At 43.1% G+C, this 19,285-nt stretch overlaps 1 protein-coding gene across 8 annotated transcripts in view; it reads right to left on the reverse strand.

Annotated features, from left to right (window-relative positions):
- Positions 1-8,019: 8,019 nt before the first annotated feature.
- Positions 8,020-19,285, reverse strand: part of OTUD7A (OTU deubiquitinase 7A) — a 121,598-nt gene continuing 110,332 nt past the window's right edge. For 7 of the 8 annotated variants that reach the window (XM_064668317.1, XM_064668318.1, XM_064668319.1 and 4 more), the window contains 4 exons: positions 18,356-18,505; positions 11,751-11,865; positions 11,430-11,514; positions 8,020-9,642 (listed from right to left, as the gene is read on the reverse strand). In XM_064668317.1, the coding sequence (XP_064524387.1) occupies positions 8,209-9,642; positions 11,430-11,514; positions 11,751-11,865; positions 18,356-18,505 (1,784 nt within the window). In that variant the 3' untranslated portion in view covers positions 8,020-8,208. The remainder of the gene's footprint in view (positions 9,643-11,429; positions 11,515-11,750; positions 11,866-18,355; positions 18,506-19,285) is intronic. The other variant, XM_064668320.1, reaches the window with a different exon arrangement.

Here is a 19,285-nt window from a genome sequence, read left to right on the forward strand (position 1 = left end):
GTCACAAGAATCAATGAGGAAGAACAAGGCCTTCCAAGGAGAACAAAAGTCTTTCAGCCCCACAAGAGGCAACTTCAAGGCATTATGAAAAGTTCATAACAGTGTTTTATGTCTTAAAATTGAATGCAGAGTGAAAGTCCGGGTGGATTCCAAAACAAAACAAGAGCTCTGTGCAGATTTGAAAAACTGCTTCCCAGCTGACTGTGCTAAGCCTGGCACAGTGCAGCTGCAGAAGGAACTAGCAGGCTCAGAGCAATGGGCTTGGAAAAGACACAGAAGCAATTGCTCCTTCCCAGGGAAGAGCATAAACCTAATCTAAATCACTGGGATAGAATTTTATACGAAGCTGTCAGAGCTGGCCCACAACACTAGGGTTGGGAACTTCTGGCTGCTTAAGTCTGTGTGACTGATTTTATCCATTATTTAGTCTGGGCATCAATCCTGTTTGTTCTCCTTGGTCCTGGTGGATGAGCAGAGCCCAGCACCACGTGCATGCAAAGCATTTCTGTACTGTACACACACTGTGCATTATACAAAGACTGTATTTACAGTACTCAGAATACCGAGCAAATAAACAATAAAACCATTGCTTAACTTCTGTCAGTATTAAAAGTGCACACGATTTGCAAAGTTGAGAGACGAGAGCGCTCCTGCCCCGCCCACATGGCTGTGTTTCAGTTCAGACGTGACTGCAAGCCCACGGAAAGGAGATGCCAGGTTTGGTGCTGCATCTCCTGCATATTTGAACCAAAAGCCTGGAGAAGAGGCTTTGTGTTACTTAAATCTGGAGGCAAATGGCAATGAGGCAGTGTTCCACTTCACCTTTACTTACAGAGGTGCTGTTCAGACACCACGGGCCAAGAGTGACCCCGAGCTGCTGTTTTGGCCACGGCTCTCAGGCTCCCCCCACACTGTCAGGCTTCCTCAGGCAAAGCTGCTGTGCCAAGGGCTTCTAACTTCATTCTGTGGCAAAGCAGTTATATGGAATTTACCTATAAAGGTGGCTTTTATCTCTCAGCTTTGGCCAAGAAGGAAAGTGCAATTCCATTTTCATGTGAAAAAAGGAAGAAATGGGTCACTAACATACAAGCCAAATCTTTAAATTTCCCCCACCCCCTTTTTTTAAAAGAAATGGGATTTGAAAGGGGCAAAATGCAAATGAAATACACAACACACACAGGAATTAGGCACTGTTTAGTTTCAACATAGGATCATATGTTTTGCAATCTCAGATGATTTTACCACTAGAATTAGCTTTAAGAAGGGAAGAAAACTTCCATTTCTCCCTTCTTTCCCAACAGCAAACCTCTGCAACAAAGTAAGAGGCTACATTAGATGCAGAGATGAATTTCTCTGTTTTCCCAAAATATAGGAAGATCTACAAAACTTACAGTCTTAACAGCAAATAGTTTTTGATACATCTTAACTATTTTCCCTCTTTTTAGGATTTTGGTGCCCTGGTTACCCCACAAGCTACCATCCTCTCTCTGTTTTCACTCCATCTCCTCTTCTGATTAAGGTTTCCTGACACACTGCCACTTATCAGTCACAATTTTTTAAAGAAAATGTTAAGATTACAGGTTATTCAAATATGTGTACACAGACCACAGCAGGCTCGAGTGTTCTACAGTCATGGGTGAACAAGGAAGTGGGACAGAGGATGCATCCAGTTAAGTGACTCTCAGTCCCCAGAGAGTCATAATTTTAAGGCTGCTTGGAACATGGTGGCTTTTACCCATATTGCCTGTTCCACAGTGCAAATGTGCATCAGCCATTTCAATTCTCTTGACACAGTACATGCATTCAGGCAATGGGAGGTAAAACAGCAATCAGAACAGCATATTCACTTGAGAGGAGAAATCCCAACCAAACAAACCAATGTGACCGTGATATCCAAGGAATAAATAAGGTCTTAACCCCCCCAGCCAGTGGAATACACTACCCCATTAAGAACGCAACAGTTAAACAATTAGATGGTGTTTTGGTACAAGGCAAGTCTCTCCATACTCAAACAATCACTTTATGCATAAGCCCAATTATTTGTTCACACGTGGAAAATCACTAAAGAGAAAATGAAAATTCCATTGACTGAAAGAGTAGAGTGTTAATAAAGAAAGGCCCTGATATGGGTTGGAGTAATGCTCACTTGATTTTCTGAAACCAAGAGCGAGCTTTTCATTCCGCAGAAGTTGATGCTCAGCACATCCTAACCACAGTCTCTTTACCAGGACAAACCCAGAATCATTGGGCATCCAGATGGGAACATTTTGGTTGCGGTACCTTAATAGTAATTCTTAAACAAACAAGCAAATCCCAATGAACTAAACCATGAAAGTTATGGAATTTTAAAAACTACACACATTCCTAATTTAGCATATACATTAGTTTATGATGTCTTTTTTTTTTGCACAGTTCATCAGTAGTTGATATGTACAGTACAAAGAACGATGAAGAAATAAAATCTGAAGCCTTCAACCTGCAAGAAGCGAATGCATATTTGAGATCTGTTAAGACATGACGTATCTGCCTATCAGCGATGACATTTCTGTCATCTAGAGTGATTTTCTTCCCACAGATGCAAAATGATTGCACAAGTTATTCATTCTTGGTTTTTGTCCTGAAGGAATAATAAATCTCTGATTCTGTTTAAAAAAAAAAAAAAAGGCAAACTAATCCTATTCTAATGGGTTCAGGGTGTATTATGAATGTCCAAGTCAATCAGTATCTGCACAGAAATGTTTCATTTGGTAAGGAAATTTTTGATGAATGTTTATTCAGAAGCTGCTTATAAAAGTGGCTATTGGTAGAGACTGGAATTAAATAGGGAGGAATAGTGTTGTATTAAAAATATATAAAGAAAAATTTAAAGCTTTTCAATTAAAAAAAATTTGTATATTCAACTGACATTAGATATAGATGTGCACAACAGACAGAGCAGTTAGAAACAATTACATTTACAAAGCTTTCTTTTCATGGTTAATTTCTACCAGCATTTCTGAAAGGAACCTCTAAAATGATGACCCTGCTTATAATAAAGGCGCAAAATATTGCTCTGTAGCGTATTTTGAAAATAATATAAAAATAATTTCTATATTACAATTTAAACTTGGCTTGTAAAATTCCAACATAATACAGCCTTAAGTCTACAAATAGAACATACTTACAAACACCTTTGTGTTCTTTTCCTCTCATTTTTAACAATACAGTGTTTTAGTCATATACACTGGAAAATCCATGTGCAAATTAAAATAGATACTAGTGTCTGTTACTGAAATAATTTCACTCCTATGCTATACATGTTTGGTGATCCTCATAAGCTGCCATTCTCTAAAACAAATACTCTTCAAATACACTGACAGAGACTTCAAATATACTAAGCTGAAAAGCAATCTACAATCAGCATCAGTTATTTTGTTTCTCTGGACCTATGTTTATTTGAGATTATTGTGGTTTCTATTAACATATGGGTTTTCACCTGTGCAAAACTCTCCCAGTGTTATGAAGACTTTACTCCCTTATGAGCTTGTACTCCACTTTCATGTCCAGCTTGCAAGTATTTTACATGTCAATGAAGCACCTGATTTAAGGCCCCCACTACCAATGGGATTCTGTCCTCAGATTTCAGGGGACAGCAGATTTAGTCCAAAGAGGCCTAAGGCTTCCCTCTACTCCTCAGGCAAAATTCTCACTGATTCTCTTGCTGGAAGAGTAACATCAGGCAGCCTGTGGGGAACAGACACTGGCTGAAGGCTCAGGCCTTGATAAAAACATTCACGCTTTTCCTTGACACTTTCTGGAAGTTTCTGAAAAGCAGCAGACTCCTTGCTGTCAGGAGACTGGTCAGGTGGGTGAAGTTGAGCACCAGTGTAAGTGTTTGCAGAATTGGAGAGTTGGAGGGCAGTATTTTGTCAGATCTGTGCTGTGCATTTTTGATATCTACACATTCATCACACGAGAAGTAGATGGCCCTGACTGTGCCCTGTGCAAGGGCTGACCCTGCCTCGGATGTCCACGGGGTCTGCTCAGTCCTTCTGGACCCAGGAACTCTGCTCACACCAGTGTTCAGCTGGAGAAAAGATGACTCTGAAGACTTCACTTGGCCTATTTAGACTTCTTAAGAAATAAGCAACACAAAATTTTTCAAGTACAGCATCTTTCCTTCACTGATACCCTTAATGTTACCTTTGACTTAGGAAGAAGCAACTAATTGCTAAAGAAAGCTGGGACAATATTCTCATTGCATGTATAGAACAAAAAGTTAATCAATTTTTTAAAATCCAAAATACCTGAAGTTACTTTTGATAACCTGCAAAACCTTCTTCTGAATGAAGTGCTTGTTATCCATATGCAACAACTGATACCCACCTCTGAAAATATACTTGTAAAGTCTGTGGTTTATCAACTCCTTATAAAGCATTTTAAATGGAACTTTAATATAAAGTGTGACTGAAACCCATTATGTATCACAGGCATCCTCTGTTACAGACCTTTGTATCAGAGTTTATGAATCAACTAAAAAAACTGCATAATAGGTTTAAATCTTTCTTAAATTAGAAAAGTTGCACATTCACACGTGAAAAGAATTCCAGCTTCCCTCAACCTACGTATCTCCTGGTAATTTTGAATCTGTTCTGGGAAGGTGTAGCCTACCCAGTATTTAGTCTGTACTTCAGAGATCTAGACAACAGTGCTAAATGTTGAATCACTATCAAGGAGAAAGGGGAAAAAAAGCACATTCAAATGCAAAACTCTATGTGAGTATTGCAGCCACCTGAGCTACACAAGGAATGAGTCGGGTCCCCCAGCCAACCCTGATTTCTGTACATCTGGGACTAGGAGGTAACTCCACAAGGTCTGGAGGGCACAGAGAGGGCAGAGCAGGCACAGAGAAGGACTGACTGGCCTGTGGGCTGCAGATACCTTCAGCTGTCAGGAAAAATAAACCAAAAGAGCAGTCAAAGGTTAGCAGATAGTGCAACAGAAAACTATGTATGAAGATTATTGCCTCTCACACATAGCTCAGGAATGATACAATTTCTTTTAGTGCCTGGTGAATGCAACTCACGAGCAGTTGGGAATTCTCTCTAAAAAAACAGGCAGAAAATTTCCTTTTGTAGTTGGAGACTTCTTCTAATGGGACAACCACTCCTTCAGGAGGAGGCACTGTTCCTGCAGGTTTGGACTGTTTAATGCCAACTGTGGCATTATGCAGACAACTGCCACAAAGAGCTCAGAAAGAAAAAGAAGGAACATGCCCCCCAGTACTACATATCCAGAAAAAAGGAGAACTACCAGGAAATTATGGGTAGATTTTAACTGGCAAATTGCACTGTAGGCCTACAAGTTCTTTTCAATAGCAAATGTCAGGGGACAAGAGAATTGTGGGATATTTGGAGAGAGTTCTGAAAGAAAACAGCGATTAGAAAATTATTCAAAGATATTCCAAGAAAAGGATTCTGAGGAAACAGGCACAACTGAAAGGTGTTCTGTCAGTATTTCATATAACATGTATTTTAAAATAAGCAGTCCAGCAGTGGTAAATCTTTATGGAAATATCTGAGTGTCCTGAGGATGACAATGAACACTCAAGTTTGGTATCCTATAGAGACAAGCCTGATATTATTCAGAAGACCAATTAACTTTTCAAAACAATCTAACATACAATGTATTCAATAATTTAGAATAGAGTAATTTTATCTACATGCTGACCAGTTGTAAATCTCTTTCTTTTACGAGTAGGAGATCTTAAAAACATACTATAGAAACAAATCCTTTAAAAAATGGGAAATAGTGAATTCTCATGGTGATTGCTTATTTTTATATATGTGCTGTTACTTTTTTCCTCACTGAGAAAGATACAACTCACTCAAATACACAGGCTGGTGTGGATTGCTGCTAATGTATTTCTAAAGCACAGCTTTACACAGAAGTGATTCTCAGAGTATCAAATGCTACTGCTACTCTAATGCCCTAAGAATTCTTAAATATTTCTGGCTTTTGTGAAGTTTCATCCTTCCAGTTTTCTCAGTCTCTGCAGCAAATACAATCAAGTGTAATATTTGATTTCTTTTTACATAATCTAGCCTGTTTTAGCATAATCTGCAATCCCAGTTGTCTTTGACAATTAGAAATTAGATGTAATCACAACAGCAAACCAAACAGGGCACTGCTCACCAGTGTATGCAGCTGGAGACACGGGTTTGGAATGTGCTTACCTTGGGGACAGGAGTCACATGGAGCTTTAACACACACCAGAATTTCCCTTTCAGGAAGGAAGCAAGTTCAGTGAGACTCAGTGTATGCTCAGAATACAGCAAGGAATGTGAAGTACGGGCCTGGATTCATGGAATACCTAACATGGCAAAGACCCTCACTTTTTAGGACTGGTTAAGGGACTTATTTTGAGACCTATCATTCAGCAGAAAACCTAAAAATACAGTCAGTTTTAAGCATATGCTCAGTTCCACCAATTTTGGTGGGACATTAGAAAAAGCTCATGTGCTTTTCCTCAAAGCCAGCACATGGCAGCAGAAGCTTGTGCATCCTGTTTTGCAGATGACTTTAGGCTTGGTTTCAGGGTTAATTAGGGTTAACCCTGGTTAACCAGTGAAATGGTGCCACCCACATTAAGAGCAAAAATTGGAGTACAGCAGAAAAAGAATCAGAAACAAAGACTCTTTGGCAAAGGATCTTTCCTGTGAGGGCCAGAAAAGTGCTATTCCATAGTGAGGAAGGCAGAACTCATGTTGTGCACCTTTGGGTGGCAGAGGAAGTCCTGAAGGCAGTGCTTCACCTGCTGGTGGAAAATTAGCTCTTTATAAAAGCCCCGTGTGTAAGGGGAAAGTAAATGAGCCACTGAGCTCTTGTTCCTACACTGTGCCACTGATGGTGGAGGGCGCAAAACCTTCAAGGAAACCTTCTCGTGTCATTCATCTACTTCACCAGCATCTCTTTACGGAAATGTTTCTGTGAGCTAAGTTTTATTTTCAAAAGTATTGCAAATACTTCTGTAAATATTTGGATATCAGGCTTGTGCAAATCTGTGCTCGGAGCTGCCATTCCTGCTGGAGGTATTTTACAGCCATCTGGGAACCTCCTGGGTGGAGATGACTCACTCTGGGAGAAGACTTGGAAATAGGTGGAGCCAACAGTCTTCAAGAAAGGCTCATGTAGTTAGGCTTGCAAGAATTATCACTCAGTAATGCTGAGAAATGAATAAATAACTAATGATTAGGCTCATACACTAGTTAAGGCAATAAATTGATACATTACATTTGTTTTGACAAGCAGTTCATTCAGATCTAAAATGATCCTAAATTTCCTAGCTGGTCATCAAATTTTCCAAATGTAATAAAATTTTTATATTTTAATTTTATTTTAATATTTCTCTGCATTTTAACAGCAATGAAAATACTTTTGAAATTCAGGTGCCCAAAACTATACTATGTGGTGGTTTTAGGACATGAAGTCTTGAAAGTCATAATGAATTTTTTTATAAAACCTGTTTAAAAATTCAGTGCAAATAAAAGTGGTTCAAATCTACTTCTTTTTTTTTCTTTTTAATGGAAATGTAGAAATAATTGGTAAGAACTTAAAATTAGGAAGAGCTACAGCCCTCATGAATTCAGACCTTTCACTCCCATTTTTCCAGAATCATTCCATTTCAGAGTGAAGTAAGTACAAACATTAGTAGCAATGCAATATGCTGCCATGTTAAAAATGTGCAGTATGCAAAATCACTACCCTCCTGAAAAAAAAGGCTATGAAAAATTTAGGTTTTACTGAGGAAAAAAGACTCTCATAATAGCTCTATCATTTCAAAGGTCTGCAAGGCAGACACTACCCTACCACAACACCACATCTCTGTTATTATGACTTGCCACTATCATTCTACTACCTGAGTGATGTCAGTGTAAATTCAGGCACCATTAGTAAATTTTTGACCAAACATATACACAGCACTGACAAAGGAGTAAACAACCCTTCAGCTTACCAGTATATGTAAAAAAGACACTGACAAAATGGAAAATAATATTTTTTATGATAAATTAATCCTATTATTTCCTCATTGCCCCGGAAAAGCGAAAAGCTAGACACTATTTACTCATCAATCCTTTATTCTTGTTTTAAGGATTCCTTTTACTGCAATCCAACACTGTTTACTTTGTAAGTAAGAAAATGGTAAAACTAAGTAGTCAGGAAGAATCCTCAATGCCTGTGTCCCTTGCTGTCCCTCTCCCTGCGCTTCAGCTCCTCCTTGTAGCAGTAGGAACAGTAATTGTCAGTCTCAGGACGACCATAAAAGGAACAGTTCTCCTTCTTACAGCGGTTCTGCTGGATGGAGTAGATTGGGCAAACTGTGCTTCTGCCTTGGTTTTTGTCGTTGTTCAGCCAGGTCTGGGGAGCGTCCTCGTCCGCGTACTCCAGGCAGTCCCTGATGTCCGCGGTGTTGAAGCCGTTGGTGTAGGTCTGGGACTTGTGCTCGGCGGGCAGGGCACAGCTCAGCGACTCCACCGTGTTCACCGTGCGGATCCCGGGCAGCCGGGCCGGGCTGTAGCTCTGGGAGGACAGGGACCTGTTCTGCTGGGGGTAGGTGGCACAGGTCTTCAAGGTGCCCACCACTGGCTTGTAGGTGTCGTCTTGGAAGCTCGATGGCTTGGAGTTGACGTCATGCAAATGGATGACACTCTGCCTTTGGACAGGGGGAGTATGGCTGTAGTGGGCAGACACTGGGATGGGGCCGCTCCTCTTGGCACCACTGCTGGGGGAGGAGAAGGGCCCGGGGGTGGGACTAGTGCGGTCTTTGAACTTTAAAACCAGCTGGGTTGTATGGCTTTGAGGCAAGACAGGTGATGCCCTATCCTGAGGAGATGTTTCCAATTTTTCTTTTGAATATGCTTCTGGCTCCAGTTTCCTACTAGATGAGCCATTCAGTGCGGCCTTTTTCTCAGCTTCCTTCCTCTTCTGTTCCTGCTCTGCATTGAATCGCTCCTGGGCACTGGTCAGGTAATAACCGATCATCTCCTCGTGGAACTGGTGCCTGTGACTGGTCAAAAGAAGGCCAGCAAAAATAAACTTCCGTTCACCCTGCATGGCAGCTCTCAGAATGTTCAGGCTGAGCTTCACGTCAGTGCTGTACTTCCAGGGGTCAGCCTGCTTGTCAGGAAAGGGTTTGGCGCTGCCCTTGTCCGTGGGGGAGCTGCTGGCTCTGTCCGTGGGGGACGGGGTGGTCTTCTCCGACGGAGACGTGCTCGCAGACTGGCCCGACTCCTCTTTGCTCCCTTTTCGAGACTTTGACTTCTTCTCTTTGACCTTCTCTACTGTGTCCCCATTTTTTCCATTCCCTGAATTGGCTCTGCTCATTTTGCCGTGCACCAGCCCTCCAAGACCACCCATGTTCTTTTTCAGTTTAATTCCCAGGGTTTTACTGAGGCTTCCTATTTTATTGGCAACTGAATCCGTCCTGGTTTTGTCTTTATCTTTCCTTTGTTTGTCCTTTTCTTTTTCTTTACTGTTTTTGCCATTATTGCCATTGGAATTACTACAGATGGAATCTCGGTCCGAGTCCATTGAGTCAGCCAGAGACTGCACGTCTTCCCCAGCTGAAGCTGTAGGGGATTCTGGTTGAGCCAAAGGGGCCTGCTATGGAAAAGTAATTATAATTAGATACAGAAAAATTGGTTTTATGCAGGAACTGGTGCAAAAAGACCCCCCAAATTCAATACATATTTTGACATTGATTATAAATATATTTTTTAATTTACACAGTGACATTTTCGACTGGTTTCTTCACCAAATAAAGCATATTTTGCTGTGCTTACTCTGTATCTTTCTTGTTCCTAAGTAGCTTTTGGCTCCTTTCGAGCACATTTGTAGGGCAGGGGTCAGTCACTGGGGGCTCTGTGACAGTCTGTGTGAGCCATGGAGAGGAGCTCCCTGTGGAGCAGAGACCAGCACAGGCCTGGCCACTCCACAGGGAGCACCTCCAGGGGCTGTCCCTGAGCCAGCAGGGAAAGGAACTGCTGACATTGCCATGGAAGGGGAACGAGGTGCTGCTGAAAGCTGTGAGGGGGATCCAGCACACAAGCCTGCATGCAGCAATATTTCAAAATCCATTATGTTCAAAACCTGACTTATTTAAACTGACTTTTTCATTGCTCGGGTCTCTGGTGCGTGAAAATCAAAGGTACGATGCAGCAGAGCTGAATGTCTCACCTGGAATATCACACATTAAACTTAAGCCAGAAGGCTGAGGAACACAATTATGTGCTTTCATGCTTATTGGAAATGCAGTGCAGATAAAACTGGTGTCACAAATCCAAGTTCCACTTTATATTTTAGGTAACATGATAAAACATCTTTCTTGACAATGCAATAACATGGATCCTAGGGTACTTTAAAACAGGACTCTGTTCATGAACTCCTGCAAAATTTAGTCTTGCTTTCAGGCACCACGAAGCCAAAATCTGCTAGAGATAAATAGGGAACACTTAACTAACCACAAGGACTCAGGGAGGGGTAACCTGTAGATGTATATACTTGTGGTATAGAAATACCTGCCTGCTTCTTGTCCCTGGGTACTTCCATGTCCCCTGTCTCTCAGGGATCCCTGAGCACCCACCACCCAGCTGGGAGCAGAGGTGACAGTGCTGCTGTGACCTGACCATCACAGTGTCAGCAGGGACAGGTAACCCAGGTTCCACACTCACCACTTACAAATACAGGACCATTTTGCCTCTCCTTTTTATCATGTGGTAGCTGCTAGTGTTGAAACTGTAGAAAAATGGATTTTCCCCCTCTTGCAGGTTGCTAAATGCTTTCTCCTTTTGTGTTCTGTTCCTCTGTTCAAGCCCCATCTGTGCAGGCTGCCTAAATCACCTCCATGCTCTCCTAGCAACCTTTAGCCTCCAGACTAACCCCTCGATCTATTCAATGCAGTTTGCAGAGAAATTTGCAGCTGAGTAGGTGCCAGCTGGGCATGATTCTAAAATAGCTCTCTGGAAGAGTTAGGTTCCAGTTCAGAGCCTGTCTGTGGCCTTTTATCAGCCACTCTAAACTGGGAGCTATCCAGGGGGGGCAATGCATTCTCTGAAAGGACTTGGGATTGGTGACTTAACAGTGGCATTAGGAGAGCAAGCCAAACTTCTGAAAAAACAATGGTGAGAAGAGGTTTCTTTAAACTACACAGACTACTAGAAAATGTAACAGAAAGATAAGCTAGAAAATACAGTTCAGCAAAAAATATACAAGCAACTGTGTTATTAGAGTAAATAACCAGATAAATCCATAAGCCTGATTGCAGTGTCAGTGAGCCATGAGTGACTTGTCCCTGCTGCTGGGACACTGAGGTGTTTCCAGGCAGCCCTCCCTCCCCAACACCCTCCATGCCCTGTGTCTGGTTGTTTGGAGCGAGGGGGAGTTGACCTTACCCGTGTCTCGGAAGGGATGCGTATCCATGTTACATTCATGTAGCTGTGCAGAAGGTTAAGCTTTGCCTCAAGAGACAGAATCAAACTAAAGATGAAAAAAAGAAAGGAACAGTCAAAAAGCCTGAAAGAAAAAGCAATACTTCATAACAGGGAGAGGTGTAACAGCAGCCTGAATTGTGACCATCAGCTGGAGACCCACCCATGTCTTCTGCCACGTAACCAGAGAACAAGAACAAAGCCCTGGCAGCTCTCCCAGTACTCCAACCAGGTACAGCTCAAGACATTTTACTGCTTAACACTGAAGTTACAGAAAGGTCTTACTTGGCCAGTCTGGTGTTATCATTGTCATCTTTTCCCCACTCCCAGTCTTTCCCAGGATCGACCGCAAAGTGCAAAGGCAGTAACTTGTGTTCAGAGTCAGTCAGGGGGATCACGGCTGAAGCAGAGAAGAAACAAGGATTGGGGTGGGGGGAACAAAAATAACAAAAAGAGAAGACTCAGCTGTGAAAAGCAGAATGGCTGCTGCAGGAAGGGCAGGGTTTGAGTGTGCAGCAGAACTGTCTCATCAGAGCACCACAAGTGATTTATACCGGGCTCCACCTCCCTGTCCTCATGTGTGTGCAACAGAATACCCTGATTTAATACCCTGATTGCTCCTGGAATGAACAAGAGTCACCTGTGGAGGAGAGGAGACCTCTGAAAGAACAACATGGCCATTCTGTAATGCACAATAAACATTTCCTGGAGACAGAGTTATTACAATACCAGAAAGCAGTAAAAAGTGGCAGTATTCCTGCCTGGCTCTCAGAATCACAGATTCACATACTTGTTAATTATTTTGCCTTTTCGGTTTAGCACCTTTTTGTTTTGCACTGTCAAAGAATTAAAAATACATTGGTATCAGCAGTAAGAAACAGAGCAAAAGGCAGTTACAGCGATTTTGGACTCACACTGTGAATTAAGGTAATTGAAGAGCATAGATCAACATATATGTGAGTCAAGAGGTCAGTATGAGGTCTGTCTTGAGTGCAGTGAAAAGACCATAACTTCTGTTATATCCCAGCATTGCAGTTTTGGCTCTTCTGTTCTTTCCCTCTCTGTGAAGGCTCTGCCTTCTGACACCTCTCTTAATGACTCTGCTTTATACTCTGCATGCAGGGACCACACTCTGGTGTTACAGAATGTCTATCATTCATCACCAGCACGAAAGTAAGAAAAACAGTCAGCTTTAATTAAACCCACCAATTTGCTTGCATTTCATTAGGAAAAAAGGTAAAAACTGTTGAAGACCTGGTAGGATGCTCAGCATGGTGCACGTCACTGCTGCTCCTCTGCCAACCAATCAAGGAATTTAATTTTCTACACTAAACCTCTAAAGAGTTCACTCAGGTATTCATTCCAGTCAAGCCAGGGGACAAAGAAACCTGGAGAAATGACCCAGACATCAGGGCACTCAGTTACTGAAACCCGACTGCAATGGTTATGTGCTGTCCGTAGTCTCTCCTGCAGTTCAGAAAACACCCCTCGTCAAAACAAAGGTAACGCGTGTTTGGTACAAGATTGTTCCTCGCGCAGCAGAACAGGCAATGTCCTGCGTGCTGGGGGGGCAGCGGGGCTCGTCAGCCCCATCCCAGGGTCACACCGAGGGTTGTACTGTTCAGCCCCATCCCAGGGTCACACCGAGGGTTGTGCTGTTCAGCCCCATCCCAGGGTCACACCGAGGGTTGTGCTGTTCAGCCCCATCCCAGGGTCACACCGAGGGTTGTGCTGTTCAGCCCCATCCCAGGGTCACACCGAGGGTTGTGCTGTTCAGCCCCATCCCAGGGTCACACCGAGGGTTGTGCTGTTCAGCCCCATCCCAGGGTCACACCGAGGGTTGTGCTGTTCAGCCCCATCCCAGGGTCACACCGAGGGTTGTGCTGTTCAGCCCCATCCCAGGGTCACACCGAGGGTTGTGCTGTTCAGCCCCATCCCAGGGTCACACCGAGGGTTGTGCTGTTCAGCCCCATCCCAGGGTCACACCGAGGGTTGTGCTGTTCAGCCCCATCCCAGGGTCACACCGAGGGTTGTGCTGTTCAGCCCCATCCCAGGGTCACACCGAGGGTTGTGCTGTTCAGCCCCATCCCAGGGTCACACCGAGGGTTGTGCTGTTCAGCGCTCCCGGTTTGTACCGAGGCCGGGCTTGTTCATCCGGAACGCGCAGAAAACCCGAAACCGCCCCAAATCCCGCGGAAACGCCGCTCCCTGGCGGTGACGGCGGGGAATGCGGGAAATGCTCCCGAGAGCAGCGGCAAATCCGGCCCGGGCCGGCGGGACACCGGGACACCCCGCTCCGGCCGCGCATCCCGCCGGCAGCAGGCACGGGCATTCAGACCGCAAGGGAATTTAGCGCCTTTAACAAACTCGGCGTGAATAAGCACAGTCCAAGTGTCCAGTTCAACACACACTGTCCAGCAAGTTCCTGGAGCACAGGAACAGAACAAATGGACAGCAGATGTGACCACTGAATACACCTTTTCACACTCACTGGTGTAACACGAGGGCTTCCCTTCCTGCATTCCGTGAAATTACTGCAACAAAGAGGCTGGAAGAACAGAAAACAGTCAACGTGGTTCCCAAGGAAAACACGTATTCTGCCAATTAACTGAATTAGCAGCAGGCACTAACTGCTGGCAGCTGACCTTGCAGTGCAATATCTCAATCATTTAGAGGATAAAGGCAACTTAGAAAAGAGCAACATTATAAGTTTACTACACAACAGTTCACTTCTGGTAGCACCTGACCTTACAGGTACAGAGAACTGGGAATGTGATCCTAGGGCAGGTGATGTTGGAAAGCCTGGACCAAAGAACTGCCAGAGAGTTGGAGCAGTCTCTTTGGGAGGGAAACTTCAAAGAGTAAACATGAGTTTCTTTTCTAAGGGCAGCTTGAAACTAACTTATTTTCCCATCATTCAGTAATAATAATTCTTTATAAACAAATTGTGAAGGAGTTCTTTTTAAAGTTCACTGTTATTACTGATACTGAAAATACAACTATTAAAATGCTTAGTGATACTCAATTTTATTAAAATACAAAATTAAGTACAAAACTAAGCTTAGAGCTGATTGTCTATAGCACGTCACTGTTGTCTGAACTACTGTGCACATTCTGTGTCTCTATCTTCACACAAATAACTGTTACTCTGAGTTGAATGGTGACATTCTAAGGTACAGTCTGAGGCTGGTAGGAAGCACTGCTCTCTTTGGGCAAAATATATCTGCTAAAGTAAGGGAGCTTTACAATTGTGTCTTCACTGCAAGAGATTTCCTTTCTCAGGGAACTGTGTTTGATAACCACAGTTTCCTGTAGGATTCCCCACATTCCTAGCAGAAAAGTATTTTTATATCATGACTGCAAGCAGGATCCCTCACATTAATTCCAAAAGCAAACCCCCCAGATTGCAGCACCTTGCAGAGGCACAACTACATCAGAGTTTGCAGCTTTGGTGCGGTTGCACTTGGCTTTGGATACTCTCTAGCTGGAGCCACACAACTCAGAACACAGCTGACCAGCCCCAACACACGGGATGTTTGACCAGCAGTTCATCCACAGCAGTTTAAGACACAGTGAGGACTTTCCTGCCATTCCTCAGCTGGGTGTGTGTGTGAAGGAAGTCACAGTGTTTCCCAGCACTCATCTTCACACCTCCAGTGTCATTATTCATCTTATAATGCTGGTAAAATAAAACAGTGAGCCCGAGAGTGACACACTGCTGTCCCAAACCAGTGTCACCCCTGTCACACCCGGACTGCACTCGGAGGGAGCGTGGCGTGGGGGAAGCTCCAGGTTCAAGGAAGCAGCCTTAGGGGCAGCTGAACGCCAGGCTGTGTTTCCATGAACAAAGATACAAAACATCTGCATCAATAGAGCCTGCTTGGATATAAAAATATTTATAGGTTTTAATCAGACACTGGATTTCAAAATGACAGGCCCTCTGGCAGCCAGCAGAACACCAGCTGTGTGCTAGCAGAAGACATGTCAAAATGCGGTTTAAATCCTCTCCAGACAAGACGATCTTAGTGTGTTTTCTCTTTATATAAATTTATAGGAGCATTTTAATTATCTGATACAGGACTCTGTGCCAAAGCAGGACTTCAGGCATTCACATCAGTATTTATTTGACCCTACCTATTTCTCAAATGTAGACATATTGCCTCCTCCCCAAGAAAGCTGAGCACCAGCTGAAACACATGTGACTGTACATGCAGTGGCTCAGACAGCTCCAGAGGCTGCTCCTGACACCTGGTTACACAGAGCAGGAATACTCCAGGTTACAAATGGCCGGGCTCACCAAGAGGCTCCTTTTAAGAAGGTGGAGCTCTGAGCTCTCACTTGCATTCTGATAGTTCCAAATCTGTTTAGTTTTGAACCTGTGCCACTGTTACTGGCACATTTCACAGCCGTGGCTCTGCCCCCGTGTGCCAGAGCATCGCTCTGCTGACGAGGTACAAACCCAGCACTGCTGGAGCATCCTTGTGCCAACCTACTTCCTGCCACAGCAGGGAGAACAACAGGAATGCTGTGGTTGCTCTGGTCTCCAACAGCAACCAGCCTGGCAGCTGAAAGCTAAAGCATTCCCTTCATCCCAGAATAAATGCCAAATGCTCTCTGCTGCTCCACAGGACTGGAGCCTGGGTATTCAAGGCCCTGCAGTAAGACACATACAGCTGGGTCATACAAAACAAATACTACTTTGATTCATTGACCCTTGTAATTAACCTGGATGAACATGAAAACCAGTATTTAATGTTTCTGATGCTGTGCTGGATATTTGGTAGGGTTTTGTCTCCCAACACCTTTCCTGTGGCAATACAGGTGTAGAAAAATCCTACAGAAAGACAGTTTTCCCTAGCACTTGTGGGAGAAATCAAATATATAATCTCGTTATCAAACCCAAGATCTTGCAGTGTGTGACTAACAGGAATACATGGGAGAGGCAGGGTCAGAGCAGCTGAACCGTAGTGTCCCTCACTACCTTTTGTCAATCGATCCCTTGGAGGACACAACAACAGCAAAAGGTTTGGTGGATGGCAGCTCCCCTGACTGCAAAGTTATTGCAGAGAGAGTTCAGTTCTGTTTATCCAGTTATTTACACACAGAGGCTCTTGTAAGACCTGTGATCATGAAGCCTGGTATGAAGGCAGACAGATGTGCCTGAGATAAATGAGGTTTCTGTCAGTCTGCTGATATCATTCTGGTCCCAGTTGTTAGAAAGGAAGAAATGGACGCTGGCAACTCCATCAGACAACTTTACAGTGTGTCATCAGCAACCATCAACAGTGAGACCATGTCCTTAAAGGCTCTCCAAAATTCCAGTTTCATTCATATCACGTTTTTGCATTGAAATGGGATAGATTTGCTTTTCAGACTTACATTTCTCAGAAGGTGTTTCACATCATACCTCAGGGTTTTCCTGTGTGAAAAGCATTTTCCTAAGGGCTGTTCTTCTACTGCCTGAGGGCTGGAAGGCAGCTCCAATGTCCCAGCACATAATGCCAAGGCCAGAGATATTCCCAAGCACCTGCCTACAAATCCCTGAAACAGTTCTGTGCCAGTGGAGGCCAAAGAGCTGGACTGGACTGATTTTTCCCATTGAATATCTGACATCTTGAGTATCTGACATCTAGATCAACCTTCTTCTCCATTTCAGTCTTATGATTCAGTCTCCTCTTGACCAGCACAAGGTTGCCAATACCACCTGCAATCCTTGGTGTAGCTTCCCATCTCACACAGCTCATGTAAAAGCTCTCTGCTCCTCCCAAAGGGATGACAAACCAGGTGTCAGATTCTTGTGTGAAGACACCACAGCAAAATCTGCTGTTCAACAGCTCCTTTCTTGCTCCTTTTCATCATTTTAGTGAACACCTTCCTCTCTGCTTTGCAGAGCTGCAGCACTGCTGACATGGCAATGGGCATAGGCATGGTAATGCCTAATACACCCAAAATCAGATGGAATGCACAGAGGGTTAGGGAATCAAAGGATTGACATTTAGGTGCCTCTAGACCTCCCTATGAAGGAGGATGGAATGGAATTCACTCAGGAGATCTCAACAACCAGCACACATTCCCATTTACTTTACAGCTATATGCATTCATAAGGGATTTAAAACACCTTGGAAGTATCACCAGGAAAAAATAAGACTCATAACTAAAAGCAAAACTCCCTTGAATTTTTCTAAAGCCTCACCATGTTTTTGGCAAAACACTTTTCCCTTCTCCACGAAAGGAACAAAGACAGATAGAAGTTCATCTCACAGCTTTCTATTATTAAGCAAACAGCTCTAGCAAATAAGGGCACTTATAGCCAGCTCCTGGGCTACTAATGCAAGAACAGATCCAGTTCTGAAGCTCTTGTCACTCCCAATCCCATATCCAGGAAGCTCCAACTTGACACAGAAGTATCTGGTCAGACTTTGTTGTCACTGTTCCAAAGCAGAACAGAAGGCAGCAAGGTAAAAACATTTCACCTAAATGGTTTTAAATGAGAAAAGTGCATTTAGCATACTACAAGAAAGGTATTTTTTTCCATTACATGAGTTTTTAATAGTAAGCTTCTAAACGCTTTACTAACCCAAACTAACAAAGGCCTTCAGGAACCCAGAGTACTGTAGGTAACTATGGTTATACCTGTACATTTATGTACATATATGGAACTGACTGACAGAAACAGTGTGAGTGCCAAAGACAGGCAGTGACAGCACATGGATTAGGACTGTTGAGTTCTTGGCTCCCAAGCTTGTGAATTGACTACTCCTAAGCATGCAGCAAAAAAATTTAGTGAATATTGTCTCTTTTCTGATAGTTAAATACACCTACAGGTAGAAGAAGGTACTTTGTGCATTGTATTCAATATATATCCTAGTGTTACTGTGTTTATAGCATACCTTGTTCTCTCTGTTGGTCTTTTTGTTCCATGGAAACAAGAGCAGAGAAATGGGCCTGATCATAGGCCAGCACAAGAGGTGAGCAATGGCATCTGTTTGGGAGAACTTCAAGTGGCAAATAAATTCCTCCAAATGGTATCGGTGCAAACGCTGCAAAGGAAAAGGGGATCTTTTAAGAACAGACAATAATTGTAACAATTGTGCTGCAATATTTTCAGAGCTCCAGGAGAGCAGACTAAAGCACAGTAATCAGTGCAGGAAACAGTCATAACTGGTAAAATTTAATTATAAAAATGTCAGTAAGTACACAACAAGCAATAATGAAAACCTTCTGCTCTTACGTATTTTTCCTTGCTTTAATTGTTTACTAGTAAAGTTATTAAGGTCTTATAACAAAATCTCAATGACACACACAGGTATGCAGATCTGTACCTTCCTGTAATACTTGTAAGGAGAAGGGTATTTTCTAATAATCATCAGTAAATACACTACATTCTTTTGGCAGCAGGCTCTGCTCGTGCCTTACAAACATGTTTATAGGCCACACATTATATATCTGTGAATGTGCATAGGTATGTATGCATGGTAATGTTAAGGAAGGACTCAAAAAATTCTACAAAGAGAGGAATGGGATGCTCCATCTGTAGGGGAAAAAATCTTGCTTTGGAAGATTCTACACTTGTTTCTATATATAATTATGGGAACAGCAAGTTTGGGCAGGAAAATTCTCTCAACGTGTTTGCTTCTGACCAATTATTTTTTCCTTTTGCTACAAAAATACGAATCTTTATTGCTGAAATATTTCCAAAATGAGTTCCCCTTGTGAGCCCACGCTGGCTGTGATCAGTGGCTGCATTGTCTTTCAGGTGTTTTTCCATAACTTACCGAATCATCTACAGCCATTACTTGTAGTTCATAATTTGAATGGAA

Source organism: Pseudopipra pipra, chromosome 12 (assembly GCF_036250125.1).
Source record: "Pseudopipra pipra isolate bDixPip1 chromosome 12, bDixPip1.hap1, whole genome shotgun sequence".
Classification (NCBI taxonomy): domain Eukaryota; kingdom Metazoa; phylum Chordata; class Aves; order Passeriformes; family Pipridae; genus Pseudopipra; species Pseudopipra pipra.